At 39.0% G+C, this 27,742-nt stretch overlaps 3 protein-coding genes and 2 long non-coding RNA genes across 11 annotated transcripts; 2 read left to right on the top strand and 3 right to left on the bottom strand.

Moving 5' to 3' along the window:
- The first annotated feature begins 210 nt into the window (after positions 1-210).
- On the top strand, positions 211-7,586 carry LOC133730013 (uncharacterized). Of its 4 annotated transcripts, XR_009856574.1 has the most exons (4): positions 211-350; positions 790-951; positions 4,104-4,212; positions 4,330-4,465. It is a non-coding gene; the product is annotated as an uncharacterized LOC133730013 (long non-coding RNA). The 4 variants fall into 4 exon arrangements; XR_009856575.1 differs by lacking the exons at positions 4,104-4,212; positions 4,330-4,465 and adding an exon at positions 7,451-7,586; XR_009856573.1 differs by lacking the exons at positions 4,104-4,212; positions 4,330-4,465 and adding an exon at positions 3,235-3,744.
- LOC133730012 (putative calcium-transporting ATPase 13, plasma membrane-type) lies at positions 1,181-8,110 on the bottom strand. Of its 2 annotated transcripts, XM_062157656.1 has the most exons (3): positions 7,867-8,110; positions 7,557-7,788; positions 1,181-5,308 (listed from the first exon to the last, which is right to left on the bottom strand). In XM_062157656.1, the coding sequence occupies exons 2-3, from the start codon at positions 7,752-7,754 to the stop codon at positions 3,905-3,907; spliced, it is 1,602 nt and encodes a 533-aa protein (XP_062013640.1). In that variant the 5' UTR covers positions 7,755-7,788; positions 7,867-8,110; the 3' UTR covers positions 1,181-3,904. The 2 variants fall into 2 exon arrangements, with proteins under 2 accessions (XP_062013640.1, XP_062013639.1); XM_062157655.1 differs by having other exon boundaries at positions 7,557-8,110.
- Positions 8,111-10,883: 2,773 nt separating this feature from the next.
- On the bottom strand, positions 10,884-13,865 carry LOC133733653 (uncharacterized). 3 transcript variants are annotated; one of them, XR_009857819.1, is made up of 5 exons: positions 13,150-13,865; positions 12,955-13,002; positions 12,527-12,561; positions 11,350-11,562; positions 10,884-11,257 (listed from the first exon to the last, which is right to left on the bottom strand). It is a non-coding gene; the product is annotated as an uncharacterized LOC133733653 (long non-coding RNA). The 3 variants fall into 3 exon arrangements; XR_009857818.1 differs by lacking the exon at positions 11,350-11,562 and having other exon boundaries at positions 13,150-13,828; XR_009857820.1 differs by lacking the exon at positions 11,350-11,562 and having other exon boundaries at positions 10,884-11,247; positions 13,150-13,826.
- A 3,688-nt stretch (positions 13,866-17,553) lies between these two features.
- LOC133733652 (calcium-transporting ATPase 12, plasma membrane-type-like) lies at positions 17,554-21,543 on the bottom strand. The gene is made up of 3 exons (XM_062161300.1): positions 21,414-21,543; positions 20,987-21,304; positions 17,554-20,545 (listed from the first exon to the last, which is right to left on the bottom strand). Exons 2-3 carry the CDS (start codon positions 21,233-21,235, stop codon positions 17,582-17,584), a joined length of 3,213 nt encoding a protein of 1,070 aa, XP_062017284.1. The 5' UTR covers positions 21,236-21,304; positions 21,414-21,543; the 3' UTR covers positions 17,554-17,581.
- A 1,161-nt stretch (positions 21,544-22,704) lies between these two features.
- On the top strand, positions 22,705-23,367 carry LOC133733651 (NADH-ubiquinone oxidoreductase 20.9 kDa subunit). The gene is made up of 2 exons (XM_062161299.1): positions 22,705-22,931; positions 23,021-23,367. Exons 1-2 carry the CDS (start codon positions 22,778-22,780, stop codon positions 23,167-23,169), a joined length of 303 nt encoding a protein of 100 aa, XP_062017283.1. The 5' UTR covers positions 22,705-22,777; the 3' UTR covers positions 23,170-23,367.
- Positions 23,368-27,742: the final 4,375 nt, after the last annotated feature.

Raw genomic sequence — 27,742 nt, 5'->3', positions numbered from 1 at the left:
TTTATTCTTCAAAAACCACATATGATAAAAATCCTATTCGCAGACGTTTTGCATGCATACGGATCTTTAATTGATTGTTCACGCCCTTATATTCTTTGGGAAAAAAAAATATTTTAAGCCAAGGAGAAATCAGAGACTATACAAATGCAAATTGAACTGAAGAAGAGGAAGGGAAAAAAAAAATGGATTGAGATTGAAATTGAACGACGTCGTTTTGAGGATTTGATTTGAAAATTACATTCCGTGGACTTGCGAGGTCAACCATTTGTTAACTACCTCTGCATTCTGTTCATTCTCCACAACCATATCGCACCAGTGGCTACCCAGAGACCTTGACTTCACTATCTAAGGTCAGTCGCAGATTTTGTTTGTTTACGGATTAAATTGAATTTCTTTTTTATTAGGATCAATAATTGTTGAATTTCTTTCTTGTTGGTCAACGATTGTTCAATTCCATGAGTTGCATTTTACTATTCGTATATGTTCATATCTCCACATTCTAGTTTCCTAAAAATTGATTCGGAGCAAATATAATGCATGCAGTAATCTAGCTCTGAAACACTCTGTTAGCTTTGAAGTTAGCATTCGTGGTGATCATGTTGAAATTACATTCCAAGCAAAAGAAACAGAACCCACTGTGCTCAATTCAACTATGGAATCACTAAAAGATGCCAATCTCATATATATAATTAAATCTTGATTGAGTATGTTGCTGCACATTTCCTTGCTTGCTAATATTGATACATACAGTTTGTCCGACTGAGTGACTAGTGGCTTTTCTATAATCAGTTGCTGATATTTTGGCGGTTTCATCATTACAACTTGTCCACCTACAAAGGACTACCATGTTTGCTCAGAAGAGCTGAACTGAACTGCTCTTATTGTGCTGAGAGTCGTGAAGGCATTGTCAGCGTGGATATTATTAGCGGCCATGCTTTTCTTATTGCACTGGTAGGTACTTTTTTGAGTTTTCCCTTGCAGCTTAGTGTCATAATTTGTTAGAAGTCCCGTTTATAGTATTTACTTCAGCATTTTGTTTACTCTTGCGGTCTTGCATTCAATATAAATGTTTGTGGTGGTGTCATGATATATACAACTTTCTCAATTTCACAGTATCGTTTTCTTCTTGGTAATTGGTAAAACAATATCTGTGAAATGGTAAGGAAAAAAACCAACCAAACAAACAAAAGTACAAGTATACATAGAACATCTGCCTAGTGATGGTGCTTTTGCAGAGCCTTCACTCGGATGCCAATAACTTCCTAGCTAGCTTAGGTGGTAGCAGCTTAAGATTTGAAGTATAGAAAACAGCCTTACACTGACAGTAGATAGAGGCATAACCTAGTATAGCTAGTTGATCTAAACAGCTTAAGATTGGAAGTATAGATAAGAGAGAACGTGATCTGATCAGTTAATATTTGAATGTGCACCCCATTATTCACTCGACGAAAGAAGACAAGTAATCATATATGCCCTTTGCAGCTATATCCATCCCTAGCGAAACAATCCCAATAAGAAGGCAGAAACCCCAGTGCACCAAGCTCAGCCTTGCATCGCCAGCAACCACATGTGAAATCTCAATAAAACTCAGCTGTAGCACTAGGATTGCAGCCAAAGCCACCCAAAACCATTGGTTCTTGTGGATCGCCTTAAACACATTTTTCTTTACCAGCTCTCTCGCACTGAACTTGTTAAAAATCTGGCAGATGACAAAACTATTGAAGATGATAGTCTTGCGAACCTTTTCATCAACACCCAAGATTGCTTGTCCCTTGAAATGGAAGGTGACTATAGTAACAGCTTGATATGAAGCTTGGATTATTATATTTCTGCACATGGCCATGGTAATAATTGCTTTGGTTTGTCCAGATTGTGATTTCTCCATTAACTTCTTTCTTGGGAGCTCTGTCAATAGAGCCAGGCCGCCCAGCATTGGCACTACCAAATTTACCCAGAACAATTGGATACTTGTTATGGGCATATTTCCTGTAGATGCTGCTATGATAAATGTTACTAAAAGCCCTGCGGCGACTATAGTAAGCTCAAGTTGAATGTACTTTTGAATGTTGTAATAAGCACATCTTCCATGCCTGAGGATACTTACCAGGCAACTGATATCTGCAACCCTTACGATGATGTCTGAACTCGCTTTAGCCATTTTGGTGGCCCATATTCCCATTGTAAGTCCAACATCAGCTTCTTTCAGTGCAGGAGCCTCATTCGTTTTAACTCCAATGACTGCTACTGTTTCCCCTTTTTGCTTCAAACACTTAACCAGAAGAAGCTTGTCGGAGGGGAGTGAGTTTCCCATCACTGAAATTTCACTTACCATCTTCATCCTGTCTTCATCACTGCAATTCCTGAACTTTTCACCTGTGGTCACCATTTCATTTGAAATCGGCACCCCCTGAATTCTGAAATGCTCAGCTATGCTCACTAGTGTCTGCACATCATCTCCGGAAACCAGTATGATATTGACTCCAGCGTTTCTTATGGCTCTGATTGATTCCCTCATCTTTTCCAAACATGACTTCAGACCAACCAGTCCCAGCAATATCAGATCTCTTTCTTCCATTGTTGGGACATCAATTTCCTTGTACGCAAATGCCATGGTTTTAAGATGCTTGGACTGCATATCCTCGACATTTCTATGAAAAGTCACCCTGTTTCGTTCTTCGATGACGTTGATCATCCCTTCACAGTCATGGTAGTGTGAACAAATGGGCAAAATACTTGTAGCAGGTCCTCTGCAATGCAAGTACATTCTTTCTCTTTCACTGTCTCTGTTCTTCCGCATCATTGCTCCTCTTCCTTCCTGATCAGTGGTCAATTCTTTATCCTCGACAACGGTATTACTCTGCCTCACAATTTCCAATTCCATGCCCAACTTCAGTGCCGCCCAGGAAATGACAGGGTCTTCTGTTAGTATTAACATATTGGCAAGGAGAGGCAATATCCCATTGAGATAGATCCAGGTGAGAAAGAAAATCTTGGAGAGGTAATATCCCCTTGAGATGGATCCGGGTGAGGAAGAAAATCTTGGAGAGGTAATTAATATCCCCTTGAGATGGATCCGAGTGAAGAAGAAAATGTTAGTATTAAAGTATTGGCATTCATCACTAAACACAAATCTCTCCCAAGTCCCATGTGCAACCATATACCAACTTGTTTATTTCTATGGCATTGGAATAATCTAACAAAGCATGAAATATGCTTAAACTGTAAGTGTGTCAGGTCCTCTTCAAGCATGCTGAAGGATATCGCAGGATGGGCTCTCTCTCTTGCTTGTACTTTCTTATCTTCCTATTATGGAATCTTTGCTATCCACTCAGTGTAATATCATGAAGACCTTGCTGTCTAAGAAGGAAGTGGGAAGTCAGTGCCTCTGCATCTCGTGGCCACACTTCAACCAAACTGAAGGAATCTTGGTGATTTCTTCCCCCTATATATATAGGAGTTCTGTGGTTCTTCTCGAGATTGAAAATAGTTGTTCTTTTCAATCCCTTTATTGTAAAGGAGTCGTTCTCTATGTATTTCTGTTTTGTCAAACTGGTTTGTTCCAGGATTGAAAACAGTTTGAAAAACATCTAGTGAGTCTGATTGCCGCGGTCAGTGCAATCCCAGAGTTGTAAACAAGTCAGTCCAAGAATGATTGTCGCGGTCAGTACAATCCTTGTGTTGTGACTTGTAATCTGTTTTTCACTAGTGATTTGGTTTGGTCTTTCAAGAGTTAAAGGCCACGCAGATGTTTTCCCTCGATAGGGTGTTTACTGCGTTAACAAAAATCTATGTTCTTTATTGCTTTAGTTGGTTTGTTTGATTGTTCAATACATTCTATTCAATATCTACTCTCTGGATTGATCACCTAGTTGCAATCCCAGAGAAAATCTATTTGTGAGCCTATTCACCCCCTTCTAGGATCTTCATCTTCTATTGAGGTATAAGGAGGGGGCTGCGAGAGAAGGAGCATGCTGATTCCATCACGAAAAGCTTCGAGGACATTTGAGGCTATAACAGAATTTTCAGCCATAACTTGTTCGCCAATCCAGCACATGTCAACTTCCATTGAATCCAATGTTAGCCCACCGTTTTTGTCTGTGCAGATAGATGTAACAGAAGCCATGGTGACACAGGCCAACAGGTGTTGAAGAGAGGCCATCCCATTCAAAGCCTTCCTGTTCCAGTAAATGATGGCAAGGTTGATACAGAAAGGTAACCCTTCTACTATCCCAACCAGCATCACCGTAAGAGAAGTTGTCAAGATACTAATCTTTCCGCTTGGTTTCATGACAATTTTCTTGATGGCATCCATAAACATGTTCATTTTAGTTGGCTCTCCCCTTAGATCCATGGATCCTCCGGTGTGCAGTTCTTTTTTGAGTTCAAAACGCAAGAACAACACCACAAGGATTAGGATAGAGATTAGGAGACCAATGATCTGCATACAAGTGTTCACCCTGTCAAGTTGTGCCTCTAATGGTGTCTTCTTCAAATGGTTTATGCTGCTCATCATGTCACCCCACACTGTGTTTACACCCACAGATGTCACAAGCATGAGACCATTGCCATCTATCACTTTCGCTCCATAGAAGAGAAAAGGGTTATCGGCATCGACTACTGCCCCTAATTGATCATCCAAGACTACGAAACCACCTGATATGAATAAACCATCAGCAGGAACCTGATGTCCTCTCTTCAAGCACACGATGTCACCAAACAAAATATCTGATGAGGAGATATTCTCCTCATTTCCGCCTCTTAAGACCTCAACCTCCACTTCATCTGTGTTCTCCAACAGTTTTTGCCTCCCGGACAACCCTTTAGACTCCCGCCAATAATCACGTATGGAAGGAAGAACCACGAGCATGATAATGGCATAAAGTATGATGGCCCCTTCAAACCAACCAGTCGTCGGGCCTTCCTCCACGATTCCAAAGCAAAGTGAGAGCACAGCAGCCACGAAAAGCAAGAGAATCATGTAACTGTTGCAATATATTTTGGCTAGCTGAATGAAGCCTCTTGCAGCAGCCTGTTCAGGAGTAGTGGAATTTGTGGTGGATTTGAGCCGACAACAAGTAGCTTCATCGTTGGTGGGGATCCCAGTCTCCAAATCACTACCGAGAGCCTCTGCAAATGCTTGGGCACCTCCATAGTCACGTAAGGATGTTAAATCCTTTGTCTTTATGATGTTGGAAATGGTGGCAAACTGGAGCTGATATTCACTGTCATTGGGGTTGTCGGAATATACATTGGCGGTAACCCCTTCAGGTGGTGTAGGATGAGGGGTACTTATAGTTACTTCCAAGTCCTGCAAGACATCAAACAGTAAATACTCTATGATCTAAACCTTCGGTCAATTTATTGGCTAAAGGAAAACAATCAATTTCGACTACAAAGTAAAATAAAACAAGAAGAGTGCGACCATGCGAGAGTTAAATTCGTTCAGGAGGCTTGTAGTTGTGTAAAGCAGTGAGATAAAATAGAAAATAGTCTTTTCTTTCTTAATCAGAAAATAAATATTCATTGAATATAGTCTTGTTGCTTATAGTACCTGCAATTGGCTTCCTATAAGACAGCACCTGTTTAGGATTGTTCTGAAGGGCTTCATTGCTTTTCAAATTTCGCCAAAATGTTTTTGAACGAAACACCACTTTTCAAGTGTTTTTTAAAATTATTTTTAAGTGCTTCTAAAACTCACTCAGACAAATTGAAATTTATTTCAATTTTTTTATTAATTCAAAAAACGCTGTTGGATCTCCGAAGTAATCACAGTCCAGAGTCATTTTTTTTTTTTTTTTGGCAAAGGCAGTCCAGAGTCATTAGAAGCTCATTTTTTCCTTATCTTCAGAAAAAAAAAAAGATAATAAATATGGCTTCTCTAAAATTGATTTTTACACTTTTAGAGCATTTTTAGCAGATTCTCTATTTTGACTCCTTCGCTATTTTGGAGAGCATGTTTAGCTTTTTATCTATTTTAGCAGCCACACCAAACTCCTAAGTAGCTCTCTATTATAACTTTTAGCTATGTTGCTCCTAAATATAGAGAGCGAGATGAGACTCTCTATAATTTAAAACATTCATTTTAAGTTATTTTATGTAATTTATAAATACATTTAAACTATTTAATCTTCATTTAAAAAATAATATAAATTCGAAATTAGCTAAAATAGAGAGCACTGGTGTAGACATATTGTTAAGGTTGCTAGCTAAAATGACTTTTTAGCTACGTTGGCTAAAATTTGACTCAAAAATGGCTAGCATTGCTAAAGATGCTCTTATAGATAGTTAACCTCTGTGACGAGGCATCTTGTTAGTCATTTTATCATGTTCTCCATTCCAAATCTACCTTTTATCCTTTTACCTGATCTTGTAATTGGGTTGTCTCTAACGGGGGTTCTCTTCCTTAGTTCTTAATAGGAGATGAGGTTTCTCTCACTTAATCCTCTATATTCAAAAGTCAAAAGGTAAATTTGATATTATATAACCATAAAACATAAAAATGATTAGAAAAATAAGAAATTTTTTATATCTGGTCATACAGAATAAAAGTTGACAAAACTCCTATTCCTTTAGATCGATACCATTTGATGATGAAGATTTTATTGGCCAAAAACAAGATAGTGTAAGATTTTTTTGATAATTCTTAAATAAATTACGGTTGATCGCGATGCCTTATATGTTGTCGAAATCGTCTATTAGAAGGGAATGACTAAAACCATTTTCTAAAGTGATTTTTTTTTTTTTTGAGATGATCTGCCGTGAGAATTGGAGTAGTTTTTTTTTATTAGATAAAAAACTCAAATGCTACAATTAGTCTTTCGTGAGTCGAACTCACAACTTCTCACTTACGAATGGGAGACTATGCCACTAGACCAAATGGTACTGGGCGAATTGGAGTAGTTCTAATAATTGGTGTTCTTTTTTTGTAAATTCTCGTGGTGAGATGGAATTGATATCTGACCGTTGGTTACTATATTATATCATATGTCTATGTCAGTATGACATGACTATATGTGAGTATATGACCACGTCCGTACTCCGTACGCGGTATCAGTGTTTGGAGAGTTCGGCTCCGATGAATTGAGAAGAATATTGGAATGAAAGCCATGTTTCAATTGAGATGGATGGAATGATCGAGATGATCTGCATCCATTCTGAATCAGAAATGAATCCGACAGATTCATCTCTTAAATTAGGAATTTTGCATCCAAATTTCTAATTTGTTAAGCTAATTAAGTAGCAGTTGCAGGAGCACATAACCGGCCAGCAACCAAAGTGCAGCAGTACTTACAGGGTAAGACAAGATTAAATAAATTAATAACTAACAAAACAACAAACCGAAGTAACGAAATATATCTATGTGAAGATTGAAAGGTCCAAATATAGATAATTAGTGTTTCAACGTACTTTCCACCTAATTCTATTGAATTAAGACAAAATAAAAATGCAGTGATTGGGAATAAAGTTAAAGAGTACGCGGATCGAATTCAAAACGAAAAGATCGAAGGTACATAAGATGGGTCAGTTTGGAAAATATTGCAAGAGAATGTACTTACTCCTGTAAGAGATCCAAGTTCAGGATTTTTAGCAGCTGCTAAGGTGATGAAAATATGGCGTGCCTGAAGGATCAGCACAATCGTACGCCAGCGGCGGTTAGGATCAATGGGCACCAGTTCAAGCTCTTTTGACACTGTTTGCTGAGATTCAAGGTCCTTATGATCGACTCCACCTGGATTGTCCTTTGACATGTCCATCAATCGGTTGTTATCGTGAACCGTTCCCCTGCAACTGCAATCTCAGACGGCTCAAGGAAAAACGATAAGAGAGTTGGGAAATCATGTATTCAAAATAAATTAGTCTACGTACCTTGTGATCTTATAAGCCTACAAGTAAAGTAGTGTCTGTCTTTGAGTTTGAGCTGATGTAATTCGTGTTTGGAGCTATCAATCAAAAGCAGCCGGTGACAAGTACTGTGAGATTTGATGGAATTAGCTAGCTAGAGGTGTGTTTATATATATAGCGCCCGCGTTGCATCACTTGCATGGCAACCTCTCAGAAACTTCTACTATGTGTATGCACATATAATTCGATATCTTTCTTTATGAAGACCATTTAATGACGACTTTTCAAAGAATATCCGCCCCGGGGGGGGGGGGGGGGGGGGGGATGGTATAGAATATATAAAATAAAAAAATAAAAAAAAAGATATTTATCTATTCCAAATCGAACTTGTCATTCATACGCATCTCATAATTATGTTTTGTTTTTATTTCAAGTAATAATGAAAACAGTGTAAGCTGGACTTTAAATAAATTTTGAGGCGTTAAGGAAGTTCATTGTCTTTCTTAACCCTCTATTCAGCTAAAAAAAAAAAAAAAAGTAAGCTGGACTTTTCTTTCTAATAAAATAATTAAGAACCAGATTTTCATTAAGAAAAATAGTTAACAGGCAACAAGATACATACCAAAGAAGGAAATTAATAATTTTACACTAATACGTGCCATCAATTTATTAGGGGAGGGCAAACCTTTCCAAAAATATAGCTTATCACTTCTAATATTCCACCAACACCTATTAACAACACAAGTTAATTAACAGGTCTTCAAAAAAGTGTGTCCCATGGCACCTTTTGTGTAAAGGGAAGCTCCGGCCGCCTTCCCGTCTATGAAATTGAGAGGCTTAGGATGTAGCAACATAGACTGCCCAAAATTGGTAATGTATTAAGTAGCAGCTTGATGACTAGCTAGTGTCGTAAACAACCTGATAGTAAGAAGTCGCTGCCATTGGTGTCCTAACTTACTAAAGAAGGAAAGCCAACCCTTAGATTATGATAAAACCTATAGTTCGAGGAAGCATCCAGGAAGATATGTTTAACTACTTCGATCTCTCTCTTTAACGTTGTATGCCAATTTTTGTCTGGTTTTTCTTTCACGCGGTGGTGGTTGTTCCGTTTGACTGGTCAATTTTTTTAATTTTTTGCAAATCACGTACGTTCGAGATTTTGTTTTTGTATGTAAAGGAATTACGGATGAAAGTTTTTTTTTTTTTTTGACTTGTAGTACACTCAAATACATGTAGTATGTAAGATTAACGAATAACGAATGGTGATATATATATTTTATGAGGTTGGACTATATGTATGTGGAGATAATGGCAGCGGCCGTGCCACGTACACGACTCATTTGTGAGTTTTACTTTTCGGACGCGGTTGCCACTTCCGAGTACTCTTTGTTCTCTTGCCTCTTTTCCATTTTGTTTTTCCGGCCAAATTGCTCTACGTACGCGTGCCTTCGAACATTATCTTCTCCAATTCTGACGTAGATATTCGGTTGAGAAGAAAAGTAGAGTCCATGTATCACTTTGATCACTTTAAAAGTACATGTATCATTTTAAAAGTCCTCGAATAGTTCAAGTACTGTTGAAGTAAAAAACTCTAGAAACTAATATAGAGAAAATTTTGAAGAACTCTTTCAGACAACTGATTTAGTTCGACCAACCGAGATAGCATGTACACATCAATTAAAAAGTCATATGCAAAACGTTCTAGTAGATAATCTCAACAAATGTTCAATCAAACCAATACGATGATTCGAGCTGCACTATAACATTAATTTTCTTGTTACACTGAGTCAATCATTGCATGGTTATTAATTAATATATAAGTCAATGAGCCGTGCGTCATCTGTTGGTTGACATTGTGGAGTTAGATTCGTTAATGAGATTTATCTGGGAGCAATAGTGTGCGGGGGATACAACAAGATTAGGGAAATTTTATTCATACATTGTTAAATACTAGATACACATCTCTTACTTAATACACCTCTTATTAACTTTTTCATATTAACATTTTATTAGAAACACAATCTCAAACTTCCTAAACTATCATCATTCACAATACAGCGTACTTTTTCACTAAATACACATCATTTTTTCTATACATATACTATCTGACTTGAAAAAAAATTCTCGATAAGAACAAATAGATTAGCCCTAAACCCTAATAGCAGAATCTCTAGTAAAATGTATCCTTTTTTGTTGCAACTTAATGTTGGAATTTATTTTCTAAAGGAAAAAAAAAAAGTTTTTAGAGATAGAGAGGGATTATTAGGCTATGTTTGGTATGGCTGGGCTTTTCAGAAAAGCTGGTTTCTGCTTATTTCTGAGAATAAGTGGCTGAAAAGCAAAACAGCTGAGTGTTTGGTAAACTGGCTTTTTATAAGAGCTGTCAGTGGCAAAAGCAGTGGCAAAGTGTTTGGTAAACTCAAACTGGCTTGTGCTTTTTGTTTGTGGAATGACCAAATTGGACATGAGAGATTATTTTGCCTTGATTGTTTTACCAAACAATGTTGTTCAAATGCTCTTGTTAATATTTTTAATCTTTATTATGTCCTTATTAAGTTTTGTTAACTTTCAATTTTTATAAATCATGATAACCATATGATTAATATTGGATAATTTTAAAAACAGCTTGTACAAATATATTAGTAACATTAATAACAATTGGTTACTAAAAAACATTTTATGGAATAAGTGGTCTCGTGAACATTAAGAAATGATATTCAAGCTTGGGGACAACGAGCGTGATTAAGAACTGTTCCTCCCAAAACCCTTCTCGCAAGATCCAATAAGCTGAATCATAGACTTTGCACTGAGAGTATATCCAGAATTCATCTCTTTGAATGTTTCATCTTAAGCTGTCTTCTGAGAGTAAAATTCTGTCTAATGCCAAGTTTAACAAAATTAATCCAATCAAATTTCAATAGTGGCTGCCTCAAAGCTTTCTTCTTAATCACCTGTGGATGACTAGATTGTGATCTGACCCATTGTTAGAAATCTAGCTTAACGAAACCTTAATGTCAGGGTTGATATATGAAAGATTGAGATTGTGCAAAAGAATGTTAACAATATTATTAATAGTTTCCGTAACAATGTTACAACAAAATTTCCTGGAGAAAAAGAACTTATCAACAGATTTTCTGGCAATAATTTACAAATTCATCTAGGCGTTCCATGTGAAACAGATTACAACAGAAGCATCAAACACTGCTTACAGGACATACTTGGTCTTTTGGTCAATAGTTTTACATGCTCAGTTTTGTCACCAGTGAACTTATCTAACAAAAGCTCCTACTTCTCGTAGCATCTCGGTCTTCAAGGCCTCTCAAGAATGATCTAGTTGCAAGGTGCTCCGACGCATATGTCATGAAAGATGCCAAGATTAGGCCTCCCACAACCATTAGACCTAACCTGTCAAAGACTATAAATCTGTCAGTTCTTGCTCCTTAAAGTGTATATGAGCCACAAAACAAGTAACTGGATAATGCACTAACTCATATACACACATTATACTTATCATATGAAGCATACGCTAAAAATAACCAACTCATGTATATATTGTTATATTAAACATAAACTTCAAGAGCATCGTGCTTATTAAATTTTCGCCAATGCAGTCCCAAATCATTGAAATTCTGAACAGAGTGCATAATTCCCAATCCATTCGCAGCCTCAATGCTTGCCACCATCTTCACTATTCAAGTAAATCACCAAGACCGGCAAGAGCTATATACCAACAGAAGGAATAGAATTCCAAAGTTCTATAGTTAATTGTGAAGAGCTATGACACCAAACTCACGCATGATGAAACCCAAAAACAGCATAAATTCTCTTAGTAAATAGTATTATGATGAATTTGAATTCATATTCCATGAAACATAAACAGGGGAACTAGAGGGATTTGCTGCAGCTGAAGATTCTCAGAAGATACACTCGAGAATCTTCTTTATCAACACCGAATTCATATTCCATCAAAAATCACTTCTTTATCAACACCAAATCTTATTTTGATACACTCGATTCTCATCCATAATTCTAACTAACAATAATTTCAGTTGCACCAACATAAGAACTAGACCAGAAGGGAGTGTTGTGGAATGTGGACTAGTTAAGGGATAGGATTGATTCCCTTCAGGTGCAGTGATCATAAAGCTCCTCCAACTGGAACCTAATTGTTAATTAATTCATGGATACAGCTTTGTCTCCAAAATGATTCAAGAAGATATCATCCTCTTTGAGTTTTAGTGTCGTTTTTCATGGTCTTTAAGCAAACATTCATCACCTTATCATGGTAGCATATTTGATTAAAACCTCTCTGAACAAAATTAGAGTATTTCCAATCAGTCATAACTCATGTCATTAATCTGTGATTTTATAAAGAGGCTAGGGTACTTTTCCCAAATAACCTCATCACACTCAAACTACAAACAATATATCTAAGGACTTCTTTCTATTTCTTTAGTCCTTGACACCGAGACTAGCAACACTTCTCGATCTGCAATGTTATATTAATTTTATTTTTCAGAATCAAGCCTCATACTTTTGAGTTTAAACAATTATACAAATAACAAAGATGTTTTTGAGTTTCAAAAACCAAAAGACACACACATCAGTACCATTGGACTGGCAACAAATTATGATCACAGCAGCAAGAGAAGGATCAACAAGAGAGGCATCAAAGAACCCATACCTGCACACCTTTTACTTGCATCTGCTAAATAAGCCCTGAAATGCAAAGCACAACCTTGAGTTTCAAACATCTTTCCCTCTTAACCACTACTCAAATCTTTCCACTCTCACTCTACATTCCAAAGCTAATGCTTCTCCTCAAAATTTCAACTCTTCATGCTAAAAAACTCTGTTCCATACTAGCCATAACATCAAAAATTCGGTGGCCTTCCAATATTGATTTAATAGCTATTATACCTAGACTTCAAAACTCAGGTAGTTCAATAACTGTTTCCTCTTTTCGGTTGTCATTGCAATCCAAACTTAAGCATATATTCAAGGTAAAATCTCACCCAATCATACTGTCCCAAATCAAATTTTACACAAATATTCAAAGCACACAATAACTGTGCAAAACGAAAAATTTGATGAATTCCTGAAGAATTTTACCTGGGTCGGACTCAATCGTGCACCAAGACATGATCAAAAACACTCAACCTGAAACGAAATTAAACAATTCCACAGCTTTAGATGAAAGAACTAAAATCAATGGCAATAGATTAAAGCAGTAGAATCCCCAAACTCAACATTCTATTAGGTCAAGAACGGCGCCGTTTGCATGGCTCCGGTGCGAACTGAACTCACCAGAAAATCAAAATGACGTCAGTCCATCGCGTCTCTCTCTTCCAGTCTTCCTTCTCAGATTCTGAACCACTACTAATCCTTTTTCTCGGGTTTTGCTTCCTTCTCTACTTACTCCGACAACCATCCTCGGGTTTTGATCGACATCTATGAAGGAGAGCGGCAGAGATGAGGAAGAAGACGCGAATGGAAGAGCAGCGTTATTGGGCCGTAATAACTCTTAATCCATGAGGGTACCCATTGGTATTTCAAAAGATTCATTAACTCAGCGCTACACTTGTAAACTGGCTTCTGCTTCTTCGGCTTTTAAAAGCAGGGGTGAGGCGCAGTGGCTTCTGGAAAAAGCAGACAAGAAGCTGGGTTACCGAACACAATTGGGTCTTGTGCTTATAAGCAGGGGAGCTAAAAAGCCCCCCGAAACGCAGCCTTAAGCTTCTAGGACATGGTGAATGGTGTTATGAGTATGTAGAGCAAAGGTAGTGAATTGTGATTTGTGATTTGCAATGGCAAAGCCTAGGGAAAACAAAAAAGTGAACAGATCATAGATGGTGTTAGGTGACAGAGTGACAGAGAAAATGAAGATGAAATAAACAGAATCAGAGGAGAAACAATCATATATAGAGGTAAAAATCAAAGATTGATGAAGATAATACAAGGGATTTTCAAAATTGAAAGTAAGAGTTGGAAAATTTTTAGTCAAAAAAACGATGCATGTCCAAATCTAAGTGGTTGGTATACTGATGAAACTGCAAGCCCTGCATAGTGAATCTTAGTATGGTTTTTCGATCAGTGTTATTAATTGTTTATGACTAGGGTTTTAGCCTTTTAGGTTTGCATCTTCATTCAAGTAAAGAAGAAGATAATTCTAAAGCGGGAACTATGCTTCTCTTTTTTTGATATAAAATGTCTCGGTTGGTAATTTCACATACCCATAAAATGTAATGTTGGGTGTATGAAAAAAAGAATATGTATTTTTTTGAAGGGGGGAAAAAAGAATATGTATTTAGTATCTAGATGTGTGTGAATAAAATTTCTCACAAGATTAACGTACATAAAAAAATAAAAAAATAAATAAAAAAAGTTCTGCATTTGGGCTGAAAGACTTTCTGTAGTAAAAGACTTTCTCAGTGCTATGCCACATAAAGCTCATATAGTCATATATTAAATGTGGAATATTATCTTTTTTTTTTTTAGAAGAAAACATAGTCCTTTATTCAACACCAAACAAACAGACTACAAAGCACGGGTGTGACAAGCTGCAACTCCACCCTCATTCACAGGTCGAATGATCGATGAGTCGCGCATAACCCCAGAAACATCATAGGTTACAAGTAGGTCATTTGAAATAACCTTCATGAGCCAAGGAGGCCCAACTTCGAACCATTGAAAACGCCCAACCTCGCGGGCTACAAAATGAGCAATGGAATGAGCAACTTGATTTGCTTCTCTAGGAACAAACTCTATCCTAGGAGCAGGAATCATGAGCAAAAGACTCCTAACTTCTTCCACCAAAACACCGACCTCAGCCAAACACTCTCCAGGCTCAACCACAAGTCTCACAGCCTCCAAGCAGTCGGTCTCCACCATCAAAGAACAAGGCCTACGAAGCATGGCTTCTTGTAGACCAACTTTAAGAGCTATCAATTCAGCAGCCAGCGGAGAAAGATGGTCTTGCACCCTGAGACCCAGAGCCCAAATCATCTTCCCATCACCATCACGTAGCACAGCGCCAACCCCCACACCCTTCCCATTTTGAATCACAGAAGCATCACAGTTCAATTTCAAAATGTGATCATGTGGAGCCTGCCACCCAATATGTCTTTCTATCCTTTGATTCAGAAGAACACTGCCTTCCCTTCTGCAGTCAGCCCTTGATTGGGAAGCAATGAGGTCAGACCAAAAATTGAAAGCCTCATTAAAAATGATCTCAGACTGCCTAATGGCACCACCATGAAGAACCTCATTTCGCTCCTTCCAATTGATCCATAAGATGACAATTAAGAACATCAATTCATTCACCGATAGCCTTTCCATTGCTACCTGAAGAAACTGGATGAAATTCACAAAATGAACCAAAGCTAACCTGGAGTAGAAATTCGCCTTCTCCAACACCGCAGTTGCGAACCCACACTCCCAACATGCGTGCAAAGGCGACTCCGTAGCTTGCCAACACCTAAAACATCCAGCTTCCGATGTAATTCTCCTCCGGAACAGCGCCTCCTTACAAGGCATAAAACCATTTGAACACCGCCATAAGAAATGAACCATCTTTGGAGGTACTTTGAGCTTCCACAAATGTTTCCAGTATTTAATTAGATCAGCATGATCAGCACCATCAAAAAAATCGTGGTTACGATCCTGTGACAGCACCCAATACCCGCTTTTAACAGAGTACTTACCATGCTTATTGAAATGCCAAATGTCAACATCTGTAGCTAAAGTTTGGGTAACAGGAATACCCAAAATAGCCTCTTGCTCTCTTAAAGTGAACAGCTGTCTCAACTTCTCTTCATCCCATTCCCCGGAAATAGTAAGCAGATTATCCACCGTCATTGTTAAGTCCACATCACTGGTGGGGTGAATACGAAAGTCTTCCACCCCAGGGACCCAAGCATCCAAGTACACTTTAGTATGACGGCCACTCCCAATTCTACGACGCAAACCTTTGTGTAATGCCTCTCTTCCCCACACTATAGACCGCCACAAATATGAAGCGGAAGAACCAACTGTAGCATCCAGGAAATTTGACTTTGGGTAATACTTAGCTTTCAACATTCGGGCCACTAAAGAATCAGGCTTCTTTAACAGTCTCCAGCCTTGCTTGGCTAGCAGAGCTTGGTTGAAACTAACCAACTCCCTAAAACCCAGCCCTCCTTCACTCTTTGGGACACAAAGATTCTCCCACCTCTGCCAGTGAATTCCTTTCCCGGTTTGCTTTCCCCACCAAAATCTTGCCAAATGCCTGTTAATATCATCACATGTTCCCACAGGCAATTGAAAAACACTCATCGTATAATTTGGTAGAGACTGTGCAACTGCTTTTATTAAGATCTCCTTGCTTGCCTTTGATAATAACTTTCCTTCCCACCCTTGAACTTTATTCCAGACCTTATCAGCCAAACCCCGAAAGAGATTCCTCTTATCCCGCCCTATCGCCGTAGGCAAACCAAGATATCTTTCATGACAAGGCACTATTGCCATCTCCAGAACATTGCTGCACTCCTCTTTAATTCTTCTTTGAGTACAACGACTGAAACAAACAGCAGACTTATCCTTATTTATTTGTTGGCCTGAAGCTTCCTCGTACAGCTTAAACACCCTTTTCAAGTTTGTGCAGTCTGATACAGTGGCATCACAGAAAAGGAGACTATCATCTGCGAAAAATAGATTAGTAATTGAGGGCGCCCCTCTTGCAATGGTGACCCCATGTAACAATTGATTCTTCGCAGCACCCCGAATTAAGGAAGAAAAGCCTTCAGCCACCAAAATGAACAGGTAAGGGGAAATAGGATCACCTTGTCTCAAACCCCTGGTGGGTTTTATTTTCCCAAAAGGGGCTCCATGGATAAGCAGGGAATAGTTAACAGACTCCACACAATTCATAATCAAATGAATAAAACGATCAGGAAAATTGAACACCTCCAACATCCTCCGCAGAAAAGCCCACTCCACCCTATCATAAGCTTTAGCCATATCAAGTTTGACCGCTGCTTTCTGTCTACTTTTCCTCCCTCTGCGCTTAAGACAGTGAATTGTTTCAAATGCAGCAATCACATTATCATGAATTAATCTCTCCGGCACAAAAGCACTTTGATTCTCTGAAACAACCTTAGTCAACACCCTTTTCAGACGATTAGCAAGCACTTTTGAAACCAATTTGTAAATCACATTACACAAGCTTATTATCTTAGAAGTTGTTCTTTTTGGAAATAAAATTATTTTAAGCCAAGGAGAAATTAAGGCCGGTATACAAAGGCAGATTGGACTGGATTGAGGTTGAACGACGTCGTACGCAGGGTTTGATTTGAAATATGCATGTACTCCATCTTTGATCCGTGGACTTAAGAGGTCAACCATCTTGTTAACTCCCTATCTCTGCATTCGATTCCATCTCCACACCCATAGTCGTGCCAGCGGCTACCCAGAGACCTTGACTTCACTCTCTCAGGTCCGTAAATTGCATTTTTACTTTGTTTACGGATCGTGTGTATTGCTGAATTTCTTTTTTGTTAGTCAATATATATTTGTTGAACTCCATGAGTTGCTTTCTAATTCATACGTATGTTCTTGTCCATATTGAATTTTCGTAAAAATTGCTTGGGAAGCAAAAAAAAAAATGCAGTAATCTACTTGTATAGTGCAGCACTCGAAAATATACTTTTCCTTAGAAAATATGATTATTAATATACAAGCTGTTCTTACATTATCAGCAAAGTTAATACAGCCTACGATGGGATTCATGTGGAATTTCACTAATGAGTGGGAGCTCTAGATTAGCAGCGGATTCTGAAACATTAGAGGGTGTCATAGGCATACTAATGGATCCTGAGCTAAGTATGAAACTGGTTGCAGACTTAACAATCAAATCAATTGCCCATGAAACCATCCCAATTAGAAGACATATACCCCACTCTGCCCAATTCAACCTTGCATTGCCAGCCAGAATGTGTGCAATCTCAACAAAACTCACCTGCAAGGTAAGAATGGCACCCACAGCCACCCAAAACCATAGATTGTGAAATATGCCCCTAAATACGTTTTTCTTCTCGAGTTCCCTTGAATTCACTTGGTTGAATACCTGACAGAGAACAAAACTGTTGAAAACAATGGACTCACTGACCTTCTTGCTGATGCCTGGGATAGCTGGTCCTTTGAATTGAAAGGCGACCAAGATGGTAGTCTGATATAAAGCTTGACTGACTATGTTTCTCCACATTGCCTTGCTAATGAGAGATTCATTTCGCTTGACCGGTGCGTTTTTCATTAGTTCCTCTGTTGGAGGTTCCATCAATAGAGCAAGCCCACCTAGAAGAGTCACAATCATGTTTGCCCAGACCAATTGTATGGCTGCAATTGCACTTTGTCCTAAACACATTGTGGTAGCGGATGTTATCAACAGCCATGATATATTCATGGTGAGCTCAAGTTGAATGTACTTCTGAATGTTATAGTATATGCTTCTTCCACACCCAATAATGGTGACCAAGAAACTAACATTTCCGTCCCAGATGATGATGTCAGAACTCTCTCTTGCCACTCCACTACTCCAAGTCCCCATTGCAATGCCCACATCAGCTTCTTTCAGAGTTGGAGCATCATTTGTTCCGACTCCAACCATTGCTACGACATGGCCTCTTTCTTTCAGACATTGCACCAAAAGGAGCCTGTCAGAAGGAATGGAGTTTCCCATCACACATATTTTATTTGCCATGTCGTCCATCCTGTTTTCTTGGGCACTATTTCGAAAACTTTCACCTTCAACTCCCAATCTATTTGGGTTCAGAAATATTCCACACTCACGAGCAATGACTTTCAGATCTGAAACATTATCTTCTGAGACCAATACGATGTTGACTCCAGCTTTTTTACAAGCTTCCACCATATCACTGCAGTATGAATACCTCACACCTAGCAGTGCTATTAAGATTAAGCTGTTTTCTTCTAGCATTGAAACCTCAGTCTGTTTGTAAGCAAATGCAATGGTCTTGAGATATTTGGACTGCATGCCCTCTATAATTTCGTTAAAAACCAATATACTTTGTTCATCCATGACCTTTGTTTCCCCTTTGTTGTCATTGTAGTGCGAACACATGGCTAATATTGTTGTTGCAGGTCCTTTCCAATGCAAGCGCATATCTCCTTCGTTGTCAGCACTGCTTCTTCTCATCAGTACTCCACTGCCTTCATCGTTGGTGCTCAATCCTTTAATCTCCAGGATGGTGCAATTTTGCCTCAAAATCTCATATTGCATTCCCAAATTGAGGTAAGCCCAGGAAAGAAGCGGGTCCTCTCTCGAGCTACAATGAGGGTTTGATGGCATCAGAAGGGGTGTGCTGATTCCATTGCACAAAGCTTCACGAACATGTGTGTCTATTCTAGTGACATAGTCGGTTTCTATGACTTCATCCCCGATGTAGCACTTGTCTACTGACAATTTCAGCACGCCAGTTTTGTCAGTGCAAATAGTTGTGATAGAGCCCACGGTGACACTCGCCAAAGTCCCTCGAGCAGTGGCCTTTCCAGATAAAGTCTTCTTATTCCAATACCTTATGGCAAGTGTAACAAAAAGAGGTATTCCTTCCACTACTCCTACGAGGAATATAGCCAGAGATGTCGTTAGGATACTGATCCGACCACTTGGTTTCATCACAATTTTCTCAATTAAATTCATTATCTCCTTGCTTGCAGTTGGCTTCCCCTTAAGGTCTGGGAGGCCAGAGTGATTGTCTTCCCTTTCAACCATGAAACGGAAGAACAACACTACCAGGATGAGAATAGAGATTGAGATCCCTATAATCTGCGTGCCTGTGCTGACCTTATCAAGTTGAACCGGTAAATGAGCCCGGTTAGGAGTATTGGCTACTTTCTTCATCAGCTCACCCCATGCTGTGTCCATGCCCACAGACGTTACAAGCATGCGACCACTTCCAGCAACCACCTTTGAACCATAGAACAAGAATGGTTTCTTGTCATAAATGGTTGCCACTGTACCATCATCCAATACAAACAACTCACCAGAAACAAACAAACCATCACCGGGAACTGTAGATCCCTGTTTCAAGCACACTATGTCACCTGAAACAACATCACATGTGGGTATTTCACATGGGGATCCCCCTCTGATGACCTCAACCACCATTTTAATGGCCCCTGCAGTCTGTTTCATTGCATGGTTCTGTGGATTTTGAAGCCAAAAATCGCGTATGGAAGGCGCAACAACGAGTATGATGATGACAAACACTATGATGGCCCCTTCATACCAACCGGTGCTTGGGCCTTCCTCCTTCATACCAAAGCCAATCGACAGCACTGCAGCCACCAAGAGAAGGAAAATTATGTGGTTGTTGCTGGACTGTAGGAGCAGTTTGAAGAAGCCTTGAACAGGAGCCTGTGTGGTTAAGAGGGCACTGACTGGGCGGCGAGAACTCACATCTTCTTCATTGCATGGGATTCCATTCTGTAAATCGCTATTGAGTGCCTCTGCAATTCCTTGGACGCATCCAAACTCCTGTAAGGACTCAAAGTCTTTCTCCGTGACTATCTTGGAAATATTTGTACGCTGGAGTTTTGCATCAGTAGCAGCAGTACTACCATCATCCTCCCCGATCCGATGGACATCTCCAGAAAATTGAGGCGAGGCAGGTAAGATTTCTGTAGTCCCTGATGTCAGTTGCAAGTCCTGCAGAAGTCATAATTGCAATTTAGAACTTGAACAAATAAAATTCTTTGTACGTACGTACTATCTCGGCATGGTAAAAGGCAATAAGATTCAAAGCATATATATATAAAGCCTGTTAACGATTCTAATACTCTTTTCTTGATACTTGATAGCTAGCTATAAACAATTAGTTGTGGCGTGTAAATTTTAGGAAAAACAGAAAAAGAATACATGAATGAATGGTGTTTTGCTATAGATATATAGAAATAGTCAAAATACTGCTCAGAAAAAGGAAACTAAAGAGATCACATTAAACCCATTAGTAGTATTCATCATTAACCTGTTATTCCCTCAAAAACTTGCATCAGGACAGATGACTCTGAGCAGGAATATATACTTATCAACTGTACGTACAGCTGAAATAACGAATTACTTATAACAGACATAAAACAGAAAACTCACTGCATCACCAGTAGTAGTGCTGGTGCTGATAATAGCATAAGGGATTGTAGCTGATGAGAGGTGGTGAGGTGGTTGAGACCCGTTTGTAGGTTTCTTGGCTCTGGATGAGATGAGGAGTTTGCGCACTTGGAGAATCACATAAATCCAGCGCCAGTGGTCTATTGGTGGATTAGTACTACTGGTTTTCAGCAACACTGTATGCTGAGACTCGAGGTCGAACTGGTGCACAGGGCTTGCGATGTCTGTCATAGATGCTGTTGTAACTTTGGGGTAAATCCAACGTACCTTGACCCGAAGCGCGTATATATATGGTCTAATCTAGAAAATCATGTAATTAAATTGCCCGATTATTCCATGAACTAAGGAAGATAATTCGATATAAAGAATTTATGAACATTCGTATATATATGTCAGATTGGAATATTACCTTTAATTTACTGATACTTGATTCTGAGATAGGTCTTAAACTGGCAGGTGATTTGACTTGATCATCTTGAACTCTTTTGCGAAATGAAAAGATGAAAAATGAAACTCCTGCGGCAGAACTGAGAAGGAAAAGGAGCTTAGCTAGCTTAGCAGAATGTTTGGAGAGTGAAACTCAATAATGCATGCAAAAGAAATGCAGGTTGGTTAGAGATTAGTATTCTGGTTTTTAAAGGGGTTGAAATCTGTGTAAGCGTTAAAGCGTGTGATGGGAAATTCTAGTTCAATTTACACAAAATGATGAATTTTGGGGACGATATAGAATAGCTTTCTTGTTCTACTTGTTTAGCTGTGTCGGAATCTAATGAGACGTAGTGCACTTTCTGGCCGACCCGTCTTTTTCACCTTCTGTTTTACAACAGAAACCGATTTTTGGAATTAAAAATTCCCTCTATCTAACTTGTAATACATACACGTGTTGAATCAGCAATGGTTTCATTCTTTCGTGTCTTGCAAGATTTTGGTGATTTATTGGTTGCTGGGAGGTGAGCATAGTATCTACGATGGGAACGAGAGCACAGACTCACCCTTCCCCTGCGGACGCGGCTTTCGTTTACTCTTCAAACTAGTTGGAAATTTTGATATTATCTATAATCAGTATAATGTATATGGTGACGACAAGCAACTCGCGTTAACGCGGTCTTACTTCTCGACTCCTCGTGTCAATTGTGGACGCAGCATTTTATTTTCTACTTTAATCAACTAATATTCGTCTCTTTTTCATTTTATTTTTGGTGCTAAAGTTTTATCTCTTGATAAAGACTGTGGGGATTTTCAGCTCAAAGTTAAGTAGGAATTGTGAAATTGATATTGTTGAGTTAGAGAAACAAATGAGAGTATGGAAACACCACGATTCTAAGTCTTTCGCCTAAGTGGTTAGTGCAATTCAAAATGAGTTAGGACTAATGGTATGATTACTTGCTCAGAATGAAAAAAGTCATGAATTGCATGCAGACAATTTGATGTATAATAATTGTACACATGTTATAATCTAATTAAAGCGTCAAACCACGTGTAAGTGCTGACGTCATTCCAGATAAGCAAACGTGTCATAAATTTTATCATGAATTTGATTCCCCATGTAACGTTTCTAATATGGTCCTCGACATTTTCTTCTCTAAAGGTTAACATCCAAGACAATTACTCGCCATTTTCCTATACAAAATCTAGCCCATTGTTTAGAGAAGCCCAAAAATCAAAGAAAGCCCAATACAATAGTCATAGAAGTCCGGTGAGCTAGTTCGAGCCAGCCATCGCAGAGACCTGAGCTAAGAGAGTGAGTGAGTGACGGAGTCGTCTAAGAAGAAGATGAACACAGACATCACAGCGTCGACGAAGCCCGAGTACCCGGTGTTAGATCGGAACCCTCCCTTCACCAGAGTCGTCGGCAATTTCAGCACCCTCGACTATTTCCGATTCGCCACCATCACCGGCGTCTCCGTCACCGTCGGCTACCTCTCCGGTACCCCTCTCTCTCAAACCACATCTTCTTCTTCTTCTTTCTCCTGATCTCAAATTGATTATAATTTCTGTAATTTGCTGCAATTTTAGGGATTAAGCCGGGAATTCGAGGGCCGTCTATGGTGACCGGAGGTCTGATTGGAGTGATGGGCGGATTCATGTACGCTTACCAGAACTCGGCGGGTCGCATCATGGGCTTTTTCCCCAACGACCGTGAGGTAGCCCATTACAAGAAATGAAATATTGTATGCACATTTTCTATTTAGGGTTTGTAATAATCAGATTGTTCCTTTTTTGGCTGAAATTTGAGTTCATGTGCTCGTCTATTCATACAATGCTGTGTTTTGAGCGGTTGAAATGTCATTGAAGAACTCCGAATAAGATGGTGTTATGCAATTCATCTGATATTTTGTGTTTTAAGCAAAATTCAGTTCTTATCTTACTGCTTTCTCGAGCTTCTCCCTGTTAGTTCTAATGTTCTCTTTTCAGTTTTCATCATCGCTTATCTTAGCAGCTAGCGCTTTTATTAACTCAGAACTTAGAGAAACTAAGAAATTTTAGTTTAGTGGTTAAGTTTAGTTTCCAGATTCCTGGCTCTCTTTTGTGTGGTTTTTGCTTTACAAATACTCTGGCTTGTGATTTTCTTTAAGCGCTGTATGCATATTACATCTCTCAGGGATTTGAAGTTTGAACCCCTTGCACTTCTTTCCTCCCACTTTTTCATATTAGTCAACAGAATGCATGCATTTTTCAGTACCTGATCGTGCACATTTTTTGTTGTCTAATCATGATTGTGAGCCTTGCATTAAGAAAGAAATCATAGTTCACTCTAGCTTTGTTCTTTAGTGATAGGGTTTGAATTAAATCTTTAAACTTAGGAGCCTTGTAGTAAGAAAGAAAGTGTGGTTCATAATAGCTTTGTTCTTTCCTGCCAACTTTAAATTGAATCTTTAAATGTAGGAGCACTGTAGTAAAACTTCTGGTTCTTGTTTGTGATTGGGACTTGAGGACATAATTTCCATCTGGGAAAAATCGCTTTGAGTGTAGATCAATGAGGGCTCGACATAGCAAGTGATGATCAGTAGTTGTACAGGTTAATTCGTGAAATTTGTGAGCCTATGTACTCTTCCTAGATGAGACTAAAAAAGGTGGATGAGGGAGTACATGACACTGAGTACTGAAGAATATGGAGCATGGAGTAAGGCAAAGATAGGTAAAGCAGGGAGTGTGACAAGTTAATTGTTCCCTGTATAGGAATGCTGACCGAATTAATCCTGTTTCTTTAAGAGGGACTTGGTTTAAAGAATGAAGAATTTGCTTTTGTATGCAGCTTGTGGATCATTCTACATGATTATGGCAGTTTGCTTCAGAGGCTGCGATTTTAACAACTATTACGTGAATTTTTGACGTTTATGACCATAAATTTGGTTGTGAGCAAAGAACAGTAGTCATCATATGTGAAAATGGGAGCACCCACTACCTATGTACGAAGAAGAACTTAAGGAAGAAGAAGAACTTACAGAGAGAATTTCAGACAAAATCTGAGAGAGTATTTCAATTAATGGAACTCAATGTAATTATTACAACAGTAGCTCTATTTATAGTAGTCCAAAAAACAAAGGAAAGAAAACCCTAGCTATTACAGCCTGTAAATCCACATCAGCAGCTTGACAGTAAGTCACCACTACATGCCCTACAGCTGGACAGCTCCTTATTCATGCTTGATCACCTTGACCTTTTACGTTGACTTGTTAACACCTCCCCTCAATCTCAGTGGGGGATAACACACTGAGATTGACACAGTGCTGCTTGAATACCGGACTATGAAGACCCTTAGTGAAGACATCAGCAGTTTGATTTTCTGTAGGCACATACTGCAACAGGAGATCTTGCCTTTGAACTCTCTCTCGAACAAAATGGAAATCATTATCAAGGTGCTTGATCCTGGAATGAAAGACAGGGTTTGAACATAATGCAAGAGCAGAAAGATTATCACACTTCATCAAGGGTGGTGCTGGAATCCGAATATGTAGATCACAGAGGATATGTCTCATCCATGAAATTTCAGCAGCTGTGTTGGCAAGAGCACGATATTCAGCTTCAGTAGAACTCCTAGACACTGAACCTTGTTTCTTTGATTGCCAAGACACAGGGCAATGTCCAAGATACACAATGAATCCTGTAGTTGATCTTCTTTGATTGACATCACCAGCCCAATCAGCATCACAGAATGCATTGATATATGCAACACTACTACCATATTTATAGAATAATCCTTTTGTCAAAGTACCTTGCAGATATCTTAGAATTCTCTTCACTGAGGCATAATGCACATCAGTAGGAGTTGACATAAACTGGCACACTGTGTTTACAGCATAAGCAATGTCTGGCCTAGTGAAAGTCAAGTATTGCAATGCACCAACAATGCTTCTGTAGAGAGTAGGGTTTAACAAAGGTGTACCTTCATTCTTGAGGAGCTGATTATGAGGTAGACAAGGAGTATTACAATCTCTGCAGGTATCCAATCCAGCTTTGGCAATCAGTTCCTTGGCATATTTTTCTTGTGACAAAAACAATCCTGTATCTTTATATTGCACATTTATTCCCAGGAAATAAGATAGAGGACCAAGATCTTTCATATCAAAAACATCACTGAGCTCGGATATGACAGATGCAATACCATTTTTACATGATCCAGTAATCACTATATCATCAACATAGAGTAATAATGCCACTATCCCTTCATTTGTCACTTTAACAAACAAACTCGGGTCAGAATGAGAAAACTGAAACCCCAAGGCAGGGAGAAAATTAGTAAATTTTTCATTCCAAGCTCTAGGTGCCTGTTTAAGACCATAGAGAGACTTTTTGAGTAAACACACATGATTGGGATTAACAGTATCAACAAACCCATGAGGTTGATGCATATAGACTTCTTCTTTCAGATCACCATGAAGAAAAGCATTTTTCACATCAAGTTGTCTCAATTCCCAGTTATACATGGCTGCAAGAGAGATAATGATCCTTACTGTGCTATGTCTCACAACAGGACTGAAAGTTTCTTCATAGTCTAGACCTTTTTCTTGACTATATCCCTGAGCAACTAACCTTGCTTTAAACCTAGAAACACTTCCATCAGGATTTTTCTTAACTTTGTACACCCATTTGCTTCCAACAATATTTTTACCTTCTGGACAGGGAACCAACTCCCATGTGCCTTGCTTCTTCAATGCATCTATCTCTTCATTCATAGCAATATCCCATTCTGGTATACCAACAGCAGCCTTAAAACTTCTTGGTTCTACAGGATCATGTATATCAATGACAGCACTAAGGCCGCTAAAGAAAGATAGCTCATCAAGCAAATTATGTTGCACAATACAAGAGTAGGCACAAAACTCATCAAAGGACTTTTTCTTTACTATGCCATTCTTAGCTCTAGTCAACATGGAGTGATTATTGTAAGCAATAGTAGGATCATCAATAAACTGTAGCTCATGTGATAATACTGGACCAGTATTTTCATCACTCACATCATGATTATCAACATCCATACCAGAGGGACTACTTGTATCACCATCTTCAGTTCCTGCGGAAACACTAGAATCACCAGAAGAACCACCTTCAATCCCCCCCTCAGCCAAGGCAGGCTCACCAACAGTAGGCTGAGAGGAATTAGGGAAGGGAAGAATCACTTGTAACTGATCAGAAGAGAGCACAGGCATAAGTGGGGAATCATGGATGATGGGAACAGGACACTTCCTTGAGGAAGAAGAAACAGATGATGAAGGTGGAGAAGATGGGGAATGGTGAGCAGGAGAGTGAAAAGGGAAGATAGACTCATCATGAATAACATGTCGACACAGCCATAGTTTATTCCTCCCAATGCTATAGCAGAAAACACCCTTGTAACCTAAGGCATATCCCAAAAAGACACATTGAACAGTTCTTGGTTCAAGTTTATCAGTACAGTAGGGACGAAGGAGAGGATAACATGCAGAACCAAAAACCCTGAGATGACTAAGACTAGGTGCAGAACCAAAGAATTGAATGTATGGAGAGGACATGTTCAAAGATTTGCAAGGCATCCGATTGATGAGATAGGCTGAATGAGCCATGGCATGAAACCAAAAGGGTTTAGGTAACTGAGCAGTGGACAAGAGAGTAATGCAGGTCTCAACAAGATGTCTATTCTTCCTTTCTGCAACCCCATTCTGTTGGGGAGTATGAGGACATGTGATGAAATGCAGTATACCATGCTGATCAAGAAAACTTCTAAAGGCCTTGCTATTGTATTCACCACCACCATCAGTTTGAAGAGAAAGAATATTGTGGCTAAACTGTGTAGAAACAAAATAGGCCAGACATTGATAACAAAATAGGCCAGACATTGCAGCAATGGCTGTATCCAAGCTTAGATGCGGAAGCGAGAAGGGGAGGTGTTAACATCTACTTAGTATGAAATCACATATAGAATCAAGAGCCAAAGCTCTGATACCATGATAACATGATCGTCATTGATGTAAAAGCTTAAGGAAGAAGAAGAACTTACAGAGAGAATTTCAGACAAAATCTGAGAGAGTATTTCAATTAATGGAACTCAATGTAATTATTACAACAGTAGCTCTATTTATAGTAGTCCAAAAAACAAAGGAAAGAAAACCCTAGCTATTACAGCCTGTAAATCCACATCAGCAGCTTGACAGTAAGTCACCACTACATGCCCTACAGCTGGACAGCTCCTTATTCATGCTTGATCACCTTGACCTTTTACGTTGACTTGTTAACACCTCCCCTCAATCTCAGTGGGGG

This window comes from Rosa rugosa, chromosome 2 (assembly GCF_958449725.1).
Source record: "Rosa rugosa chromosome 2, drRosRugo1.1, whole genome shotgun sequence".
NCBI lineage: Eukaryota > Viridiplantae > Streptophyta > Magnoliopsida > Rosales > Rosaceae > Rosa > Rosa rugosa.
This window is presented reverse-complemented; position numbering and strand designations above follow the sequence as displayed.

Excerpts from the sequence above, each read along its gene's own strand:
- LOC133730012 (XM_062157655.1), bottom strand. The coding sequence starts at position 7,754 with ATGGACATGTCAAAGGACAATCCAGGTGGAGTCGATCATAAGGACCTT. Across the intron at positions 5,309-7,556 it reads AACTTGGATCTCTTACAGGA|GACTTGGAAGTAACTATAAG; the intron begins GTAAGTACATTC and ends GATGTCTTGCAG.
- LOC133733652 (XM_062161300.1), bottom strand. The coding sequence starts at position 21,235 with ATGACAGACATCGCAAGCCCTGTGCACCAGTTCGACCTCGAGTCTCAG. Across the intron at positions 20,546-20,986 it reads GCACTACTACTGGTGATGCA|GACTTGCAACTGACATCAGG; the intron begins GTGAGTTTTCTG and ends TGACTTCTGCAG.
- LOC133733651 (XM_062161299.1), top strand. The coding sequence starts at position 22,778 with ATGAACACAGACATCACAGCGTCGACGAAGCCCGAGTACCCGGTGTTA. Across the intron at positions 22,932-23,020 it reads CACCGTCGGCTACCTCTCCG|GGATTAAGCCGGGAATTCGA; the intron begins GTACCCCTCTCT and ends CTGCAATTTTAG.